The following is a 20111-nucleotide window of genomic DNA, read 5'->3' as shown; positions in this document are numbered from 1 at the left end:
CTCCAATCATGATGAAATCTCTCCAAAATGCACTAGCTGACATAGTCCATCTTAGAGTCTCCAGTTGCCCAGGTCTTCACTGCCAACACTTGACTTGGGGAGTTGATTGATTTGTTCTGTCCTCCATCCTCTGTTATGGTACCAGGTGTCCTCTGCAGGCTCCAGTGCACTGCCATATCCTCCATGTGCACCTGGATATGCTGTGCACTGCTCTGTCTAAAACACTGAGGAGGCCCAACTCTGACACATGCATTCCATGGTCAGACACATGCATTCCTGAGCTCTGACACATACATTCCATGGTTTGAGTTCTGAGTCCAGTGGTTCAGTTTGGGGGATTCCCAAAGAAGCCTCATCTGAGGTAATCCCAGACCTGATTCTTGTGTGTGAATGTCAATAAAGGGTCTGGCAAATCTGTCACCCAAATTGGCCTTCATGCACACTGTTAGTTGGAATAGCTGGGTCAGTTTTCTCCAGCCCTGTCTTCTATGCAAACTAATGGATGTTGCAGTCCAGCCTGATCCTGCAATCCTGCCCGATCCTTGGCTTCCCCATGCAAACCAGTGGGAGTTGTAGCCTAGTTGGAGTGACATGCTATAACCCCCACCAGGCCCACCTCCTGCCCTGGTTTCCGTGCTTGCCAATATGTACAGCAGACTGGTCCAGTCTGTTCCATATCCCATTCAGCTCTCATACATGTCAATGGGCATTGAAGCCTAGTTCAACCCAATGAGGCCCCACTATCCAGCCCACAATTGTGCCAGCAGATGCCACGTTCTATCTAGCCATGCCTGTCCCAGTCCTGGTTGTCATGCTCACCAGATAGAGTGGCAACCCAAGAGGGAGGTGCCCACTATTTTCCTACTGGGTCCACTTCTACTCCAGGATCTTACACTCTCCAGGTGGTACTGCAGTTTAGCTAGACAGAGTTTTCCCCCGTGCCAGCATCTGCTAGTTGATGCTGTGGCAAAGCCGAACCATCCCTTACCTTCTCTGACTCATGCGTGTACCAGTATGTACAGTTCGCCCAGCCTGGCTTGTCTCTGATCCATCTTACATGCAGGCCAACAGGTGTTGTAGTCCTGCCCAGCTTGGTCTGCCCCTATCCCAGCTCTTATGCTCACCAGTGGGAATAGTGGCCCAGCAGGGGATATCTCTGCAGCTCCCCTACTGGGTTCACTCACTCTCCCCCTGGGTCTCGGGTGTGCTGGTTGGGTGCTGCGGCCCAGTCTGGTATGTATGGCCTGCTTTACCTTGGTATTTGTCAGTGGGTGCTGTATCCTGGCCCAGCCTAGCCCATCCAGCCCCCAGTCCTGGCCCAAGTGTGAACTGGCTAGTATTGCTGCCTGACCCAGCAGGACCTATACACTATTCAGGCTCCCGGATTTGCTAATGGGTGATATGAACTGGTCCAGTCTGGCTTCCCCTAGACCTGAGCCAAAGGTAGGCCTGTAGGAACCATAAAGTGGTCTGGTCTGGGCCGCTCCCTTTCTTGGTTCTTGTGCTCACCTGCAGGGACAGTGTCCCAACAGAGGAGTTGCCAAACTCCTCCATCAGAACCTCTCCCAATACCAGATCTCATGCACACTGGTCCATGGGTTAGCCTACTTAGTCTACCTCCTGTCGTAGCAGGAACAGTGACCTTTCCTGACCGCCTTCACCCATTCCAGTTCTTGCTGTTGGGTGCTACAGCCCAGCCTAGCCTGGTCCATATCCAGACATAGCTCATACATGGCTCAGCAGGGACAGAGAACTAGCCCAGCCCGTCCTATACCCCATCCTGGTTCTCACGAGCTCCAATGGGTACGGGAGTCTAGCGCAGTCTTGCATTCCCCAGATCCAGTCCACACTTGTGCAGAGGTAGACTACATTCATATCCCAACCAGACCACAGCCCCCACGCTGGCCCCCTCTCTCACCAGTGTGACCCACAATTGAGCCAGGACGTCTCTTTAGCTCCCCAACCAGGCCTGATCTCAGCTATCGATCTTGTGCATACCAGTGGTTGATCTGTCCAAATTTGGCATAGTCCCTCCCCTGTTTTGGCCTTTGCCTTTGGATGCTGTAGCCTGGCCTGGACCAGCCAGCCCCAAGTTCCAGTTCTTGGGACTGGTGGGTTTTGCTACCTGGTCCTGTTCAGTCTGCTCATATCCCTGACTCATGCAAACCAGTAGGTGTAGCAGCCTATCCCGGCCTGCCTTGTACTCCATCTTGTTTTCTATCCTGTTTTCTGCCCTTGCAGTGGACTATGGTTTGCTCAGCCCTTCCTGGTCTGCCCCCTTCTGAAATCAAGTCACACTTGCCGATGGCTGGAGCTACCCTACCCAACCTGTGTAACACTCAGGCCTGGACCACATGCTCATCAGCGGGAGCTATGATCCCTGAGGGGAGTTTCCTAGGTTCCCCTGCTTGGATCAGTCCCAGATCCAGATCTCATGCATGCCCAACATGGCCTGCCTCATCCGTCCTGGCCTTTGTATGTGCTTGTGTGGCCCAGCCCACCCCACACGCTGTTTTAGGGTGCTCCTGCAGGTGCTGCACCCTGGACCTGCCCTGCTTATTCCCAGCCCTATTATGGGTGGGCATCGGTGAGTTCCATGGTCATGCCTAGCTCAGCCTACCGCCATTCCAACTCTCAAGCTAACCAGGAGAACGTGTAATTTCATAGTGTTGAGCCCACATACACCCCCACAGAATCCTCCCCGGTCCTGATTCTCTTGTGTGCTGGTTCATGTCATGGGTCAGTCTAATGTGACCCTCTCCTGTTCTGACACTCATTGTCAGGTACTGGAATCTAGCCCTGCTAGACAGGCTTCCAGACATAGCTTACGTGTGCTCTGGTGTGTGGTGGTCTGCCATGCTCCATGCTAACAATCCCAACCCGGGACTTCCATGTGGGCTGGTGCATCAGTCTGACCCAAAAATATCTTCAGGTCTCTCCCCTCCAAACCACCACATCTCAGTCCCCTCACTTACCTGTAAGTACAGTTGCGCTGTCGTTGGGTATCCCTCAGGATTCATTCCTCACCTATATGTACTGTGACCTTATCCATGGATGTCCCTAAGCGGTAATTTCATACCCCCAAGACTCCAGAGCTCGACACTGGACAGCCAGCAGGCAGAACCCAGTGCCAATTGGCACTCTGGCCACCCACAAACCTAGGACCCTTTCTGTGCCTAGCAGTGTTGGATGGGGAGCTAGGATTCCCAGCAGGAAGTCTGGGATGGCACAGCCACGTGGCTGGGGGCACAGTATCCATGCTGCTCAGACTTATCTGGACTCCACCTACCTCTTCACTGCCCTTAGACTTGGTCCTTTGCCAAAGTGCAGCTCTGTCTTTGTCCCTCTCTCTCTCTGGCCTCTCCCTAGTTTAATCTGTTCAGGTAAGCTAGCATGGTCTGGTGATGCTGTATTTTGGGACCTGTGTCTTAAAAACTCAAATATTACCCCTTATACTGCAGCGGTGGATATTCTTGTCTTAATTATGATGGTTCCATTTAACGGCAAGCTTGTTGTGAAGAGAATTAAATGCAGTGATGCACATAAATTCCCTAGGATGATATCCATTACAAAATCTGCATGTTAAAAAGGAGCAACAAAAATGTATTAATAAACATTTATCCTGTGAAGAGCAATATGAATATTGCTTACTGGGAGGCAAAACAATATTTTGAAACTTTCCTTTCTTTGTATCTTTCCTTTTTAGGAGTACAAATTGGCCCTTCTACAATGCTACGGGAGATATCTTCAGCAGTTCAGCATGGATTTTGACGAGAACAAAGCGGATGTGAATGAATTCAAAGCTTCCTTTTTTCCAAAAGGCTTTGGAGATGCAACTGCTGGACTTACAGTAAGATGAAGGAAGCAGCTGAAGTAGCTGCCACTTAGGACCACCTATGCAGTGCATCCTACGGTCAAAAGTCTCTAGATGTCTGTTATTTACTTGGCTTAGCACATCTGCTTCTTAATAAGTGTTTCTGGTGCTGGGTGTGAAGACAAAGTTGTTAAATCCTGTAAAGATGCTTTACGGAGAGTGTTATGGTTATTAAATATCTAGAAATTATAGTGAGCTTTTAGTTTACAAAGTGCTTTGGAAAGCATTGCTCTTTATAATGACTCTGATACATGCTATTATCCTTGTTTTATGGAAGTGAAAAATAAAGCCGATCATAGTTTTGGTACAAAGCAGTGGCTCCATAGATGTTTTGATACAATTATTTTGCATTTTTTCCAATACCAGTGTTAGTTTGTGCTGATTGACTCATTGGTTGAGCAGTAACTACCTGGTTGTGCTCTTCTAGATGTACTCTGTAAGTTATCATCTAGAAGCCTCATGAGAATCTTGGAAAGTGAGCACTATTAGGCCTCTTTTATGGATGCAGAGGCCTATTTAAAGTAATGGGTAGGATTGGTGTGTAATCCGTGGACATTCTGAGCCTGGAACTGTTATTCCATATTGATGACTACTTAAAACCTCGGAAATAGCTTTAGATGAGCAGGAAAGTGGAGAACTATTTAGTGGTTCAATTTGGCTGGACCATACATACATGAACGAGAATGCTGGGCAGTGCAGGTTGATAGCCTACTGAATTTTGACTCTTTCCTGAGCTAGCCAATGACACGGTCATCTTGTGGGTGGCAGGAGGTCTGAGGTCCTGGTCAGTCCTGTAATAGCAAGGGTGAACAACAGGTGCAGCTTGCTAAGCTGGTATTCTGCAGGTTAGGCATATCCGATGCATTTTTTGACTCCTGGTATTTTCAACTTGGGATGGGTTTATGGGGATGTTAACTCCTGTTGCAAGCTGAGATGCATCTTTACATGTGAATCTGTAAGTAGCTTCAGTGCCACTGGGTTTATGAAATTAAATCAGTCCTGTATGCCTGGTGATAGAGATTTTTGAACATTTGTCTTCCGCTTTTGGATTTCTTTAGACTCACAAAAGCTCATCTCAACTAAGAGGCTGTTTCAAAGAAAGCTAACTTGTCTCATATATATATATATATGAATATATTTTTTTCCTGCACCAATCAATTAGGTTAATTAAGCAGAGTTGTCTCCCTTTTAGTGTTTTATGTCTTGAGAGCCGCTGGTCTAAGCACCATAAGCTTTATTTATATTCCTCTCTCTGTTTTTCCGTGTGTTTCAGTTTCATGCTTTAAATGGCAAAAACATTTGTAGCTACCAGCTGGTGTGTGACAGCGATGTGAAGCTGCAGAACAAGGAGTCGGTGAGCCAGTGTCTGCAGATCCTGTCCTCCCTGAGGCTCGTCATGCAGGTGGCGCTGCCGCAGGAGCACCTCTGCTGGATCGTCTTCAACGGTACACCCCGGCCTGGTGCCTTGTCACTTGTGTCACTTGATCACCTTATGAGCTCGCACGTGTATGCATTTCATCATAGGTGATTGTGAGGATTGTTCATGCCTTGATTACGTCTGTCGTTGTAAAGCAGGAACTTGATGATGCGTGTCTGGGTTTTCCACTAACGGAAGGGTCAGGGTCTGTGGGTTTAATCAGTTTGGGGTGTATAGGTAGCAGGGCTTACGGCTCAGAAATGTAAGTGGAGCATAATCAAAAAACTACTCTAGGTTAGACTGCTTGCAGGCATTGTTCATATTGGTCTCATCCAAATATCCTGGCCTATGGGTTTGGCTTTCTTACATAGAAACTTTTTTTGAATAAAATTTATTTTACTTGAAAGTCAAAGTTATACACACAGAGAGAAAAGGGAGAGACACATCTTCCACCTGTTGGTTCACTTACCAAATGGCTGAATGGCTAGAGCTGGACAGGTCTGAAGTTGGGAGGCCAGGAGCTTCTTCCCAGTCTCCCACAGGATGCAGATGCCCAAAGCCTTGAGCCTTCCTCTACTACTTTCCTATGCCAATACTGGAAGTGGAGTAGCCCAGACTAGAATTGGCACCTATGTGGGATGGTAGAAGTTTAGCATACTATACCACTGCACCAACCCTTACATGGCAACTTTCTGCTTGTGCTTAATTTTGTAAGAGTTGCTCTGAGGATGTACATAACCCCACTGACACACTCATACACCTCAAGACTGTAAAAATGTTGCCTTGTTCTAAAGTTACAATGTTGCCCTGTTTGTTGGGATACATTTTTCTTTTAATTTTGTATTTATTATTTTGAAGCTGCATTACATATACAAGCATTCCAAAAGGTTCGTTTTCACCTAAAATGTCAGCTTTTGCAAAATTGACTACAATTATGTGTTGCTTTAGAGATGGGGTAGTGAGAGAAGGCCTAACATGATATTTCAGTGGCTAAATCCTCACCTTGCAAATGCTGGGATCCCATATGGGCTCTGCTTTGTGTCCGAGTCTCCAATGTGGGTGCAGAGACCCAAGGCTTTGGGCCAACCTTGACTGCTTTCCCAGGCCCCAAGCAGGGAGCTGGATGGGAAGTGGAGCAGCTGGGACATGAACTGGTGCCCATATAGGATTCCAGTGCATGCAAGGTGGGGATTTAATCACTGAGCCATCACGCTAGCCCAAAATAAAATAAATCTTAAAAAAGAAGAGGACAACTAATTTCTATTTACTTTTTTTAAAAATATTTAAATCTTTACTTGAGAGGCAGAGAGACAGAGATGTTGGATATGGAGAAAGCAAGGGAAAGCTGCTCCCCACTGGTGCATTCCCCAGATTTCCCCAACCACCGGGGCTGGCTTGAAGCAGTAGCTGGGAGCCAAGAGAGAGCTCCATCCCAGTTTCGCTCATGGGACGCAGGAACCTGATGTCTTACTCGAGATGTGATTACTGCTTCCCAAGGTCTGCATTAACAGCCAGGAGCCAGGCCAGGTAGGAAACCCAGAGGCTCCAATATGGGATACCAGTGTCTTCACTAGCATCTTAGCCTCTCAGCTAAATACCCGCTGCATATTTAAGGAATTTTTTTGGTGAACATATAGTGCTTGTACGTTGTTATGGGGTAAAGGGCCAATGTTTCAGTACATATGTTCACCATAAAGTGATCAAATCAACAACTTTTCTATTTTTATATGTTTTCTTTGTGTTTGAAGTTGTTCAGCTCTTGTCTTCCCAGTTCTTTATACCAGGTAGGATGCATTAGTGTGGACTTGCGTCACCTCGCTGTGCTGGGCAGCACTAGGACTTGTTACTACTATCTGACTCCTCACACCTCTGAGTCAACACTGTGACCTCTCTTTTCTCACCCCTCCTAGACTATAGCAGTCACTCTTCTCAGATCAAATGCTTGCATACATTTGTATAGGAAAGCTGCTGACTCCCAGCTTCAGACTGGCCCAGCTCAGGCCATTGCCATCATTTTGGGTAGTAAACCAGCAGATAGAAGATCTCTCTCCCAGCCCCAGTAAAAGGAACACATAAAAAACCTTCCACATACGAGAGATCTGTGCTGTTTGTTTTCTGGATCTAACTTACTTCAGTTAACCTGATGACCTTTACTTGGTATCCATGTTGCTGCAGGTGTCAGAATGTCATTCAGTTTTTTGTGACTGAATGCTATTGCCTTTTGTTTGTGCCACATTTTCTTTGTCCATTCATCTGTTGATGGGTACTTAGGTTGATTCCATAGCTTGGCTGCTGGGAGTATTCTGCAGAGAACATGGGAGTATTGATATCTATTAAATAGGCTGTTTTAATTTCCTTTGGCTAGACCTCGAGACTTGGGATATCCGGGGAATATGGTTGATGTGTTTTTGTTTTTTTTGAAGGCTCTGCATGTTCTCTATAATGGCTGTACTAAGTTGCATTTCCACTAACAGTGTACAGGGGTCTCCTTTTCTCTGTGTCTCTGTCTGGATTTGTTACTTTTTATTTTTCTAGAAGTGGACATTCTAATTGGAATGACATGATGTCTTATTGTGGATTGTATGTGCAGTTTTTTGATGGTTAGTGAATATTGTTTTTATTTATTTGAGAAAAGAGAGAGACGGCAGAGACACAGAGAGAAACATACTTTTTATATTCACCAAATTCCCGAAGCGGTTGGAGGCCAAAACTCGGAGTAGGAAATTCATTTTAGAAGTGCTGTGTGGATGGTAAAAATCTGACTTCTTGAGCCATCACCACTGCTTTCAGCAGTCCATATTATCAGGAAGCCGGAGTAAGGACCTGGAGCCGGCACCACAGCCCATGTAATCCAGTATGGTACCTGAGTGTTAAACCAAAGCTTAACCACATGCCAAATACCCACCCTCGTATTTAATAAAAGATTGATTCAGTTGTTTGAAAGCTGGGAGATTATGAACAGGAGTGTGAGAGAGATCTGTCCATTGGTTCACTCTGTAAATGGTTCACACTGCTCAGACTCAAGCCAGGAGTCTCTTCCAGGTCTCCCACAGGATGGCAGAGACCCAAATACTTGGGCCGTGTTCCACTGCTTCCCCAGGCCTCTAGAAGGGAGCCAGGTTGGAAGTGGAGAAGCTGGGACTCCAGCCAGTGTCCATGTGGGAGGTTGGCATGCTCAGGGGCAGCTTTACCTACTGAACCCCTATGACCATTTCTGTTAAAGATATTTGCTGACCGTTTTTATTTCTGCTTACAAATAACCAGTATTCCCAGCACCAGGTGTTGAAGAGAATGTATTTTCTCTGGTGTCTCTTTTTGGCACTTTTCTTGAGAGTCAGTTGCTGGGGATGGACAGATTGGCTTCTAGGATCCCTATTCTGTTCCTTTAATTTAAATGTCTGTTTTTATGCCAACACTAGCTGTTTTGATTACAGTAAGCTTTGTTTTGATACTATGCAACATCAACTTTTTTTGTTCAAAATTGCTGTAACTGTTCAGAGTCTTTTGTAATTCCATTTGAATTTTATGTTTTTTTTTTTTTTAGTTCTGTAGAGAATGTCTTTGATATTCTGATGCGACTGCAGTGAGTCTGTAAATTGTTTTGGACATCTTAGTAATAGTAATTCTCCCATATTACATGGAAGTAATATTTAGTAAAATTACTAATGTGCTAAATATGTTTAGTAATGTTAATTCTTTCTATTTACATGTGGATGTCTTGCAGTAGTGCTGTGTAATTTTTATTTTAGAGGTTTTTCACATACTTGCCTTTTTCTTCTCTTGCTGGTTGAGGGGAAGGATAGCTTTTTTAAAAAAGATTTATTTATTTGTATTGGAAAGGCAGATAAACAGAGAAAAGGAGAGACAGAAGGATCTCCTGATGTTGATTAACTTCCTAAGTGGCTGCAATAGCCAGAGCTGAGCCGATCTGAAGCCAGGAGCCTGGAGCCTCTTCTAGGTCTCCCATGCGGGTGCAGGGTCCCAAGGTTCTGGGCCACCCTCTGCTGCTTTCCCAGGCCAGAAGCCTGGGAGCAGCTGGGATACAAATTGGTACCTATATGGGATCCCAGCACTTGAAGGCAGAGTATTGGCCTATTGTGCCGTCATGCCAACCTCCAGGATAGCTGTTTCAAATGGGATTGTTCACATAATTTTTTAACAAGTTTGTTATTGGAGTATAAAGATGCCACTGTTATGTTGATTTTGTAACCTGAAACTTTATTTTTCAGTTTTGGTAATGAATTGAATGGATCTTTAGGGTTTTTTTTTTTATTAAACTTGGAGAGGTGTGTCAAATATACCTACAAGGATAATTTTACTTAGTCTTCTCCTGTTTGTATGCTGTAGATAATATATTCTTTTTTTTAAAAGATTTATTTATTTTTATTGGAAAGTCAGATATACAGAGAGGAAGATCTTCCATCTGCTGATTTACTCCCCAACTGAGTGTAGTGGCTGGTGCTGTGCTGATCCAAAGCCGGGAACCAGGAACCTCTTCCAGGTCTCCCACATGGGTGCAGGGTCCCAAAGCTCTGGGCCGTCCTCAACTGCTTTCCCAAGCCACAAGCAGGGAGCTGGATGGGAAGTGGAGCTGCCGGGATTAGAACCGGTGCCCATATGGGATCCTGGGCGCATTCAAGGCGAGAACTAGGCCACACTGCCAGGCCCTAGATAATATATTCTTAAACAAAAAACCATCACAGAGTATTTAATGTGCAAAAGACCAAGCGACTTAAAGAGAATATATGGTATTTTCCCTTATCCATGCAGCTGGAAATATGTCTTCTAATGTTTTGCTTCTTTGCATGCTTCAGATTATATTTTGATTGAAATGGCTCTTGTCTGCTGCCAGAGAGGAGGCTAACTCTGCTGGGATGTACTGGTCCAGTGATGCTTAGTGTCTTATGCCTGGTCATCCTCAAGTGTTATCTGTCATTCTTGTGTCTCCACTGTCCCCTGTCCCCCTGAATTGCTCTCACGTCTTGGCAGTGACAGGAAGGGCAGGGATAAGGCCAAGGGTGGGGCCCTGTGGTTAGACTTTGCTTGACAGGTGGATTTACTATAGTGTAACCTTTGTGTCTTCAGTCCTCATGAAATTGTGTCCCTACACACAGACACACATAGGCACTTTCTTATAAAGAAGAAAAGATCAAGTGAATCCCTTATGTTTAATAGTCTTTTTTTGGGGGAAGGTATCACATTCTAGATTATATCCTGCTTCCTCAATTTATTTTCATTCAGTCCTGTGTTTTCAGACTCTAGCCAGGTTCCTGTATGTGAATCTAATTTGTTAACTCTGCCTACTGAATTGTATGCCAGACTTTCATACACCCCTCTAATTTCACCAAATAATTCTTGAGTGAATACCCTTGCACGTGTCCTTTTATAGACCTATGTGAGACTTTTCTGGGATCTCTGCCCAGGAGTGGGATTGCTGCGTTGTCAAAGATACACATATTTCGTTTCTCTAGCTACTGCCCTTGTTTTTGTGTATTCATCTAAAATTTACTGAATAACCACCATGTGCCAGGCATTGTTCCAAGTGCTAGGGACATGGGAGTGGGCAGCAGACAAAAACCCCTGTTTTCAAGCCTGCTTCTGCTGCAGGGAGATAACAGTTACATGAGAAGTAGAGAGTGTCAGATGGTGGTGGTGCTGTGGGGAAGGAGGAAAAGCAGGAAGCTGATAGGGAGAGTGGGGGCTGGGCTGGCGATGGTCAGAGAAGGCCTTAGGACTACGCCCTGAGAATATGGGGCAGAGACCTGAGTATGTTAACCATCTAGAAGTTTGAAGGAAGAATGTTCCAATTGAGAAAAAGACAGGTGCAAAAACCCTGAAATTTTGACAGTTTGGAATTTGGTCAAAATATATTTAGCTGCAAAGATTAAATGGATTTTGATAAATTGTCAAAAATATATTTGACCTTGTAAACAACTTATTCTATTTCATTTTCATTGATTGTTTTGACACATACCCTGATGTCTTCAAAAATATTTTCCATCTGTTTGAAAGGCAGAGAGAATGGTTGAGAGATAGAAAGAGGTCTTCTGTTGGCGTATTTATTCATCAGATGCTTGTAGCAGCTAGGACTGGGGCCGACCAAAACAGTATCCCAGAATTCAGTCCATGTTGCTTATGCGGTGTCAGTGACTCAAGTAAGTGCACCATCACCTGCTGCCACCCGGGTGGGGGGTACATTGGCACTGAACTACAGCAAAGCTCAGGTGCACTGATGAGGAGTGTAGGTGTCCCAAGGGGCTGCCTAGTGCTGTGGCACATGGCTACCCCCGTCTTTCTCTCAAAACCATCCATCTGGGTTTTCAGGTGTTGGACTATTGCGTACTTTACTTTTCAGCTAGCCTGGACCCTGAATCTAACTTAGATTATTTTGTCAGTGACCTTGTTTGATGAAAAGGAGTCACATGACCAGACCATGAACTTATATAAGGCTTTAGTTAAAAACAAAACAAAATAAACTCCTAAGGTATCCTGACGTTGAAATCATTCAATCCATGGTCCATGCTATACCATTTACGCTCATTGTCTGACTTGCCTGGTGGGAACTTGTGAACCATGCCAAGATTCTGAACCAGTAGAGAAGGATTCAGTTACAATCAGACTATATTAGGGCTGGAAAGGCTAAATGCACATTTTTTTTTTTTAAATACAGAGGGCCACTGTCGTTCCTGAAGGCTGTCCCCTGAGACTTTCTTAAATTCTTTAGTGCCCTGATACCCACGTCTTCATGCAAGCTCCTAGTCTATACCTGGAACCTGTGGCTTGTGGAAAGGCATCTGTTTCCTCTGCATAGGTTTCCCTGGTGACTTTCTTTGCACCCCCTTAAAGAACCACAGTTATACAGGTACATTTTTAAAGATTGGGAGTAGCAGTCATCTAAGCCAAGCTGAGATAAGTATGCTGGGCTTGAACTGCTCCTAACCCTACAGTTGTTTCTGCAGTGGGTCTCAGGTGAAGGGAGCCGTGCTGATGGGGGCTGGGTGGGCCGAGAGGGGCGGGGTGGTCACTGGCAGCGCTGAGCCTCTGAATCTGAAGGGTCAGTCATGTGGTCTGTGAAGTTTTTGGAGTTTTTGTGTAACTAACATTTGTTAGACTTACAGGTGTGTTTTAATGAGACAGTTCCTTTTGGAGCCATGTTGTTTTCTTAGAAGTGTTTTTTTTTTTTCTTGGCATAGGATTCGTAATTGTCGAGTTTTGTTGGTTGTGAATTTTGGATCAGATATTTTGTAGAAAATATTTAGACTGCTTGTCACGACAGCTGCATGTGTTTTGCAAGCATGTCAGTATCCTTGGGGTAGATCAATAGCACTCTGATATCCTTCCTACACAGAGAGACAGTGATGCTGCTTCCTGCCCTTCCTTGCAACCCCATTGCCAGCCTCTGGCCTGCCTTAATTAATAACTTGAGATGGAATAGCGCTTATGTGAATTTTGGAAATGCTGCTTTTTTTTTAAATAGAGCATAAGAACACTTATAAGACAAACCTTAATGATGGGATGAATGTGACATGAGACTGCAAAGTGAATATCATGTGACTTGTGTTATGATTTTAATTTATTACGTTTCTTTGTTGTGTATTATTGCCCTGCCTACTAAGTATGTATACTAATCTTACTTGAAGGAAAGCTTTTCATTTTTTCAACCATAAGAAAGCCATAAAACCAGAAGTAGTTAAATGAGTTAATAATGCCACAGGCTGCATAAATTATTGCCACTAAAGCTTTTTTTGGGGGGTTCAGTATATTAGAAACTTTAGATTACCTTTTAAGTAAGGTTACAATATTTTTGTGTCAACAAGTTTGAAATATGGTCAAATTAGTTATTTTATTGACATTGTCCTATAAATTATAAAAAAAATTATGATGCTTATAGTTCCTTTCCATTGGTGGACACTTAGGTGCCTCGCTAGCACAGGGGGTGGCACTTCAGTCTCAGGTTCAGTTCTTCCTGAGGGAGCTTGTTTTGGGGACCACAGACTGAAGCCATAGAAACTGGAATGTAAAATTATCCTAATTTGATTGTAAAAAGTGCTAATATCTTTTTCTTCATCTAGGGACCATTTACATTTACACCATTTGCAGAAAACTGATGGTCATCGGCCAGTCTTCCAAGGTATGAAATTCACTGGCCAAATATTTCCCTGTTTCCTGCTTTTTCTTAGGACCCGAGTCACATAGTATGTTGCATTTTAAGTGAAGACCATTTAGCGAATCATACGACAACTGGTGAATATCCAGGTGTGGCTAATATAGTTTTATTGTTCTTAGCTTATTTTCATAGCGATCAGATGTAAAAATGTAGAAAATGAAGTATTAATCAAAAGGAAGAGAATTTCTAAAATTGACAGTTAAACTCTGTTCCTCACTGCCCCTCTGTCAGATAGTCCTGCTTGTCACATTTCAGTGCTAAGTACCTGGTTACTCTTTCTGGGCTCCTCGGTTTCCCCAGGACACTTGCGGTTGATGCCTGGTGTCTAGGAGCAAACGTTGATAGTGTCATCCTGAGAAGGGTCCTGGTTTGGATGAGGAACTACGGTTACCTCGTTTATACCGGGAAGTGCTTGGACTTCACTCACAGTCCACTGCTGTGTAGGTGAACGTACTTTCCTGGTCGTGAGCTGAGGAGAAGAGATTTTATAAGGAGAACCTCCCCAGCATTCACTGTTCCGTTTTAGCTGGAGGAAGTTGCTGACACGTTTATTAACACCCCTACAACGAGGCAGCATTTTTGTGTGCAGGAGACATATTTATTCCTCGGGTTCGTTTTCTAGTCATTGGAATGTTGGCCAAGAAAGGCAGATCTACTCCCGTTGAGACCCTGTTTGAGCTGCTGCTGGCATCTGAAACATTCCTGTTTTATTCTTCTTTATGGCATGTGAAAATTTACCCTGAACATTCTGACACTCAGAGGGGAGATACTTTTTTTTTCTTATTTCCTCAAAACATAGCCAAGTATCTGAAAGCTGACAACACTTAAAACCAGAAGTGAAGATCAGACAGGGGGTGCTTCAGAAACTTTGTGGGAAATGCCACGATGAGAAGACTGCGTGGATTTCAGTTTTGACTGTTGGCATCAAAAATAATCTTGTCTTTCAGTTTCATCTTTCCATAACTTTTTGAAGCCCCCTCATGTCTCCATGCTCAATGGATAGTGTTAATTGTACATTCTATTTATTCCTTCTTAACAGACAAAGTCTTGAACATAGTCTGTGCCATTTTTTGGGGGGTGTAAAATTCAATTGAGGGAGATTGTCCCAAGTGTAATAAATTTGGCCTAGAAATAATTCCAACGATTTTTCCTTCAGTTCCAGATGATTTCCCTAAAACAATTTGCGTACTCTTGTATCGCTGGCTGGAGCAACAAATGTTGCTTCGCAGGACCATCAGCAGTGTGGTCTGCCGCACAGTCTGCCTGCCAGAGCTCTGAAGGGCAGAGGCATCTGTGCCAGTGTTTGGCTCTTACTGTTTGTGCTCGTTAAGCGAGAGAAATGCAATTTAATGTGATAGTCATCTTAACATATTTTGTTTACAACCCACGTGGGACACGGCCTTTTCTCCTTGGATAGCTTGAGTTTGTCTCTTAAAACAAATGGTGGAGGGAGGATTTTGGGTCTCTAGGACTAAATTTTCTATTTCTTCTTCCTGTATCTAGGGGAAGGGGGGAGATAAGGTGAGAAGTCATGCCCAGCCTCCCAACCGCCCCAGTACCCAGGGATGATTTGGATGGTTCTGAAATGCTGTGGGCCTTGCCGATCCAAGGATGAGGAAACCCTTCCAATGTCCATTGGCGGACATGGTCAACCTTAGAGTCTGCATTCACCTAGATATTTGCTGTCATCGCCCTTTGCCTGGGTTATTTGTCCAGTCTGTTCTGCCCTCCTTCCTCTGTTATGGTACCAGATGTCCTCTGCAAGCCCCAGTGGGCTGCCATATCCTTGTGGTCCTAATTGTGTGAGATCTGTGTGGTGGCAGGTGGTCATGCAGGTGGCATCTGAAGAGCAGGATGAAATTCGTTCAGTTTGTTCAGTTCAATAGGTTTCAAGGAAATTAGCGAGTTTCACTTGTAAATGACCAAGCCCTCAGCCGATGCTAAGCTGGTGGACTCCATGGGTTTGTCTAAGGGAAGCAAGCTCTTGGAGGTCCCACCATGTTTACCTCCTCCTGGGATGGAGACACCTGGAACCTGTAGTGACTTTTAAATTCAAGTCTGCAGTGGAAAGAGAAACAGCCCTGGGATGCTCAGGCTGTTCCTGCAATGCCAACCAAGCGCTCAGACCTCCACTTAGATGGGGTTTAGTCACATGGCACCCTGTGTTATGGTCCTCAAGTCTGCACGGTGTGCTGGGCGCTGTGCAGAGGGCTTATACACACATAGCCATAGCTCGCCACAGGGAGGTGCCATCAGCACTGGCTGCAGGTGTTGAATGATGGGCTGCCCTGTGGTTGCTTGGAAGCATTTTCAGACACGACCTAGTGTTAGGATCATAGGAAGGCGCTGTTGGCACCCCAGCCCTCATCTTGCAGCTGAAGGAAGCGGAAGCTGGGGAGAGCTAACTTGCCGAAGGCCACATGTCCTGTGAGGGCTGTACCAAGACCAGAACCAGAGTCAGGCTACTTGCTCCTCTCCCTACTGACAGAGCAGTATGTGTCCGTTAGCAGAGCTGAATCCTGTCGTGCCAGACCCTCTTCCAGTTTACCTACTCCGATGGAAGAGTTGAGTGGCAGGTGTTGATGTTTTTGGTCTGACCGGATATTTCTAGAGATACCCTGAAGTAGGAGGCTCATCCTGGGCACCCTTCCCCACTCAGAAAACATCCAAGTTGGTGCTGAGATAGGTTACCCACAGGATCTCGGGGAACAGAGTGAGATCAGATTTCTGAAGCCTCTTTCCCTAAAGGCATAGGGCAAACTTGACTTTTGTTAATGGGACAATCTGTAATTTCTTCTGTGGCATTTAAAACTGGTTAAGTATCCGGTAAACATTAAAGAATGCTCTAGAATTTATTCATTTAAAAAAAAAAACTTGATTTATGTTGTATTTTTACTGTAAAACTGAAATAGTTTTGTAAACTGTTCTTAGACAATTATCATCCCATTATTTCACAACTGTTACATAAACATTAAATCCCACCTTTAAAATTGCGTTTTTTGTCTCAAACGCTGGAAGCTGATTAAGTGGAGCTGCAGTGCCATCGTGTGGCTGAGATGATTAATTGCATGTGTCTTGCCTACGGAATGCCTGAACATGCATGCTCTTGCTGTTAGGTTATGAATATAATTTGGTTTTTCAAAACTGTTCTTTGTTTTCCCATAAATGGAAAATTTTGTTCTGTGTTCCATAAATATTTTAAAATATAAGTTAATATTTATATTAAGAGACATGAACATAAATCAGTATAAATTGTATGTAAATTAATGTATAAATAATACACTAGCATACATTATATGTAAAATATGTAACATAAAATATATAGTATAAATTATATGTAGATATGAGCTAATGTATATGTTATATATAAATATAGATGTTTTCTAACTATCAGGGCAAAAAAAAAAAAAGCAGCTACCAATGGAGTCATTTTGGGGAAATAGCATTTCAGTATTAAACTTGAATGATGGTTTTTCAAGACCCTAAATGGCTTCCGGCAAGCTTCTCCCCTTTGTCAAGACTTCTGGGAAGAAAGATATGTTTGGGAATTCAAAGAGTTGAATTTCCCAGCTTCAGCTTTGATGCTTAGAAGGAGTTTGGCCCCTTAGAGTAAGGTTAGGTTAATTTTAAGATCTTTTTTGGCACAGAAATCAGTGACTTTAAGTTTAACTCAGTGGCCACAGTCAAATGGAATGTGATAAAAAAAATTGGTAACTGAAGTAGGTTTTGTTCTGAAATGTGAAATTTCTACTATCAGGAGTCCTGAAGGATTTTTGGAAAAAATATGAATTTTAACTTCATATTGCTCCCAAACTGCAGCAATATACAGGCAAACATCCACAATAGGAGTCGTCAGGGAGCAGTAGATGAGAGGAGGTGAGAAAAAACCGAAGAGTGGTTGGTGATTGTCAGTTTCACAAAGGCTCAGTGTGGCAAGGTTAAACAGCAGCACCGACAGAGGCAAGAGCCAAGCCAGTAGGGCACTGGTCTCCCAGTTTAGTAGGGTTTTTGATGTTCTGTGTCTTGGTCATCCTGGAGTGGACTGGGCAGCCTAGAGTGATGCTGCAGCAGCTGACTGGACTAGAGCAGGGCTGTGCGGGGCTGTGCAGGTCTGTGGGGTACAGGAGACCAGAGAGCTGGGGGCTGGGGCGAGGGCGGACAAAAGAGGGGTCTTGGCATGCTTGGAAGGCTGAGCAGGGAGCGTGTTTTGCCTTGTTTGCTAATGTTGTTACCATGTCCATTAATGTCACGGTGGACTTGGTGTTCCTGGAAGTACGTGTTTTTCACGCAGTCACCCTCTGCAGCCACGTGGCGTGTTCCTTGTTCCTGGACATACTCTGAGGGAGGAAAGTGGTGGTAGAGCCATTGCCGGTGCTGGTCATGTTGGTGGGGATACAATTCAGGTTGACTTTGATCTTCAGCCCTGGGATTCTAGAATTGCCTGAGATATTTTCTCACTTAGTACCAGGAACAGAAACTTTTTTAAAAATGAAAGTTCAGGGAATCTGTCAGCCAGCAAATGCTCACTGCAGATCTACTGTATGTCAGACAGAGCTTTTCCTAAATTAGTGGAAATTATAATGGGAAGAGCTTACCTTCAAGTGGTAGATAGAGACCTATACTTATGTCCCACCTTGATCACAGCATGGGAAAAAAACACCCTTTTTCTCTGGGATTAAATTGATTAGATGGTAGAGAATTCTGGCACCCTTAGGCTTCTTTCTGTTAGAGTTCTATTGAGCTGCCTGCACATGTGTGAGGAGTCTGTCTGCAGGCTCCAAAGATAACAGGGCGTGAATGTTACTGGAACTTTTCGGCTCTGACCAGCAGAGCCAGTAACGGGGACAGGGAGAGGGTCTGGGGATGAAGCACCGGACAGGAAACCAGTGATGGAAGAATTCTGAAATCTCTCTTTATTGCTCCTTCACCTCTCCTTATATACTCTTCCCCCCCATCCTGATTTAGCCAGGATATTGGATACAGATGAGTCCAATTAGTCTAGGTGTTTTTAGCTACAAGCCCAGTTCCTGTTCCTGTCCATTGCAACAAGCGCTAATCAACTCCTTAGCCCACAACACTTTTCCTATTTTTATCACAAAATGCCACATCATGTGGCATGAAACTCCTGTCACTTTTTCGATTATTTGCCTCTTAAAGGTGGTCTTTAGGAGACCAGCTTAATTTATAAATATATAAAACATATAAGTATACCATGGCATATTTTTCCTGGATAATTCCCTAAATTATTAATGATCTAACTGCGTACCAGAAGAGGAACTTCATTCCTCTGTTCATATTACCATTGCTTGAGACCCTGGGATACCTGCGAGCGCATCTCAGCCTGCTTCTTCTGATTTCAGAATTGCTTGTCATTGTCTGTTGACACTTGGGAATATGTGCCATGGATGTGGCGCTGCTGTATGTGCTAGCAATGCAAGGCCAAATACGGGGCACTGTTCTTTTCCCAGAGGTCACAGTGGAGTTTGGGAGCTTCATGTGACACGTTAGTACAATTGGGTGTGACATGTACAGGCAGGGCAGTCCTAATCTAAAACTCTTACCTCTAAACTGCCCCAAAATTCGAACTTTTGGACTCTGACATGACAGAGTCATGACGGACTGTGGTCAAGACACAGGCATATTAAAAAATATATATTCTGTTATGTTGTTTGCAGGTTATGTGTATATATGCGTGAAATGTTTTTGAATTACATTGTAAACTGACAGTGCTTCCCAGCGCAAGGCTTGTCAGAATAATAGCAAGGAATTGTAAAGAAATGTCACTAGTTGGAATGACACCAGAGGTTCACGTGCACATTCCTATAGACAGACCAAATGACAGATGTGATCCTCTCCCAACATGTTTTAAAAGATTTATTTATGTTTCTTGGAAAACTAGATTTACGGCGAGAAGGAAAGACAGAAAGAAAGATCTTCCATTCGCTGATTCACTCCCCAAGTAGCCGCAATAGCTGATGCTGAGCTGATCTAAAGCCAGGAGCCTGGAAACTCTTCCGGGTTTCCCACACGGGTGCAGGGTCCCAAGGCTTTGGGCCGTCCTTGACTGCTTTCCGAGGCCACAGGCAGGGAGCTGGATGGGAAGTGGAGCTGCCGGGATTAGAACCGGCGCCCATATGGGATCCTGGTTATGCAAGGTGAGGACTTTAGCCACAAGGGTGCTGTGCTGGTTCCCCCAAGATTTTGTTTTGAACTGTAGCTCGTGAAGTATTCCACGGGAAACAGGCACTGCAGAGTGGGTTCCATGTGCCAGAGACCATCCTGGCATGCCGTGTGCACAGTCTCCTCCCGCATAAAGCACTGCCCATTTTCACAGAGGGGAGAACCGAGATCTGGAGAGAGAAAATGACACAGCTCTTTGGTGGGAACGCTGGGACTGGAAACTGGTTGGGTTTGTTTGAGTCTACTCTTGGACTACTACAGATCACAGGCCCTGGGCTGTAAAACTTGTCCATTTTCCTTTACCCTCCTAAACCGAAACAGCAGAGCTAGTAACAAACTGAATCATTGATGTCAGCTACTCTTGACATCTGCCAGACATGACCGAAAATGATCCGCGTTCTTACGGTGCCCTAAAGAGCTAAGAATGAAGACACTCTGACAACGACCGATTTGAGAGGGTCTCTGAATCATTC

General features: G+C 44.4%; 1 protein-coding gene across 1 annotated transcript in view; it reads left to right on the top strand.

Moving 5' to 3' along the window:
• The window catches only part of CFAP54 (cilia and flagella associated protein 54), a 345554-nt gene that overhangs the window by 12348 nt on the left and 313095 nt on the right, over positions 1–20111 (top strand). The window contains exons 3-5 of the mRNA XM_040980448.1: positions 3707–3850; positions 5148–5319; positions 13364–13422. Coding sequence (XP_040836382.1) covers positions 3707–3850; positions 5148–5319; positions 13364–13422 — 375 coding nt within the window. The remainder of the gene's footprint in view (positions 1–3706; positions 3851–5147; positions 5320–13363; positions 13423–20111) is intronic.

Source organism: Ochotona curzoniae, unplaced genomic scaffold (assembly GCF_017591425.1).
Source record: "Ochotona curzoniae isolate NIBS_2020 unplaced genomic scaffold, NIBS_Ocur_1.0 contig_1014, whole genome shotgun sequence".
In the NCBI taxonomy this organism is placed as follows: Eukaryota; Metazoa; Chordata; class Mammalia; order Lagomorpha; family Ochotonidae; genus Ochotona; species Ochotona curzoniae.
This window is presented reverse-complemented; position numbering and strand designations above follow the sequence as displayed.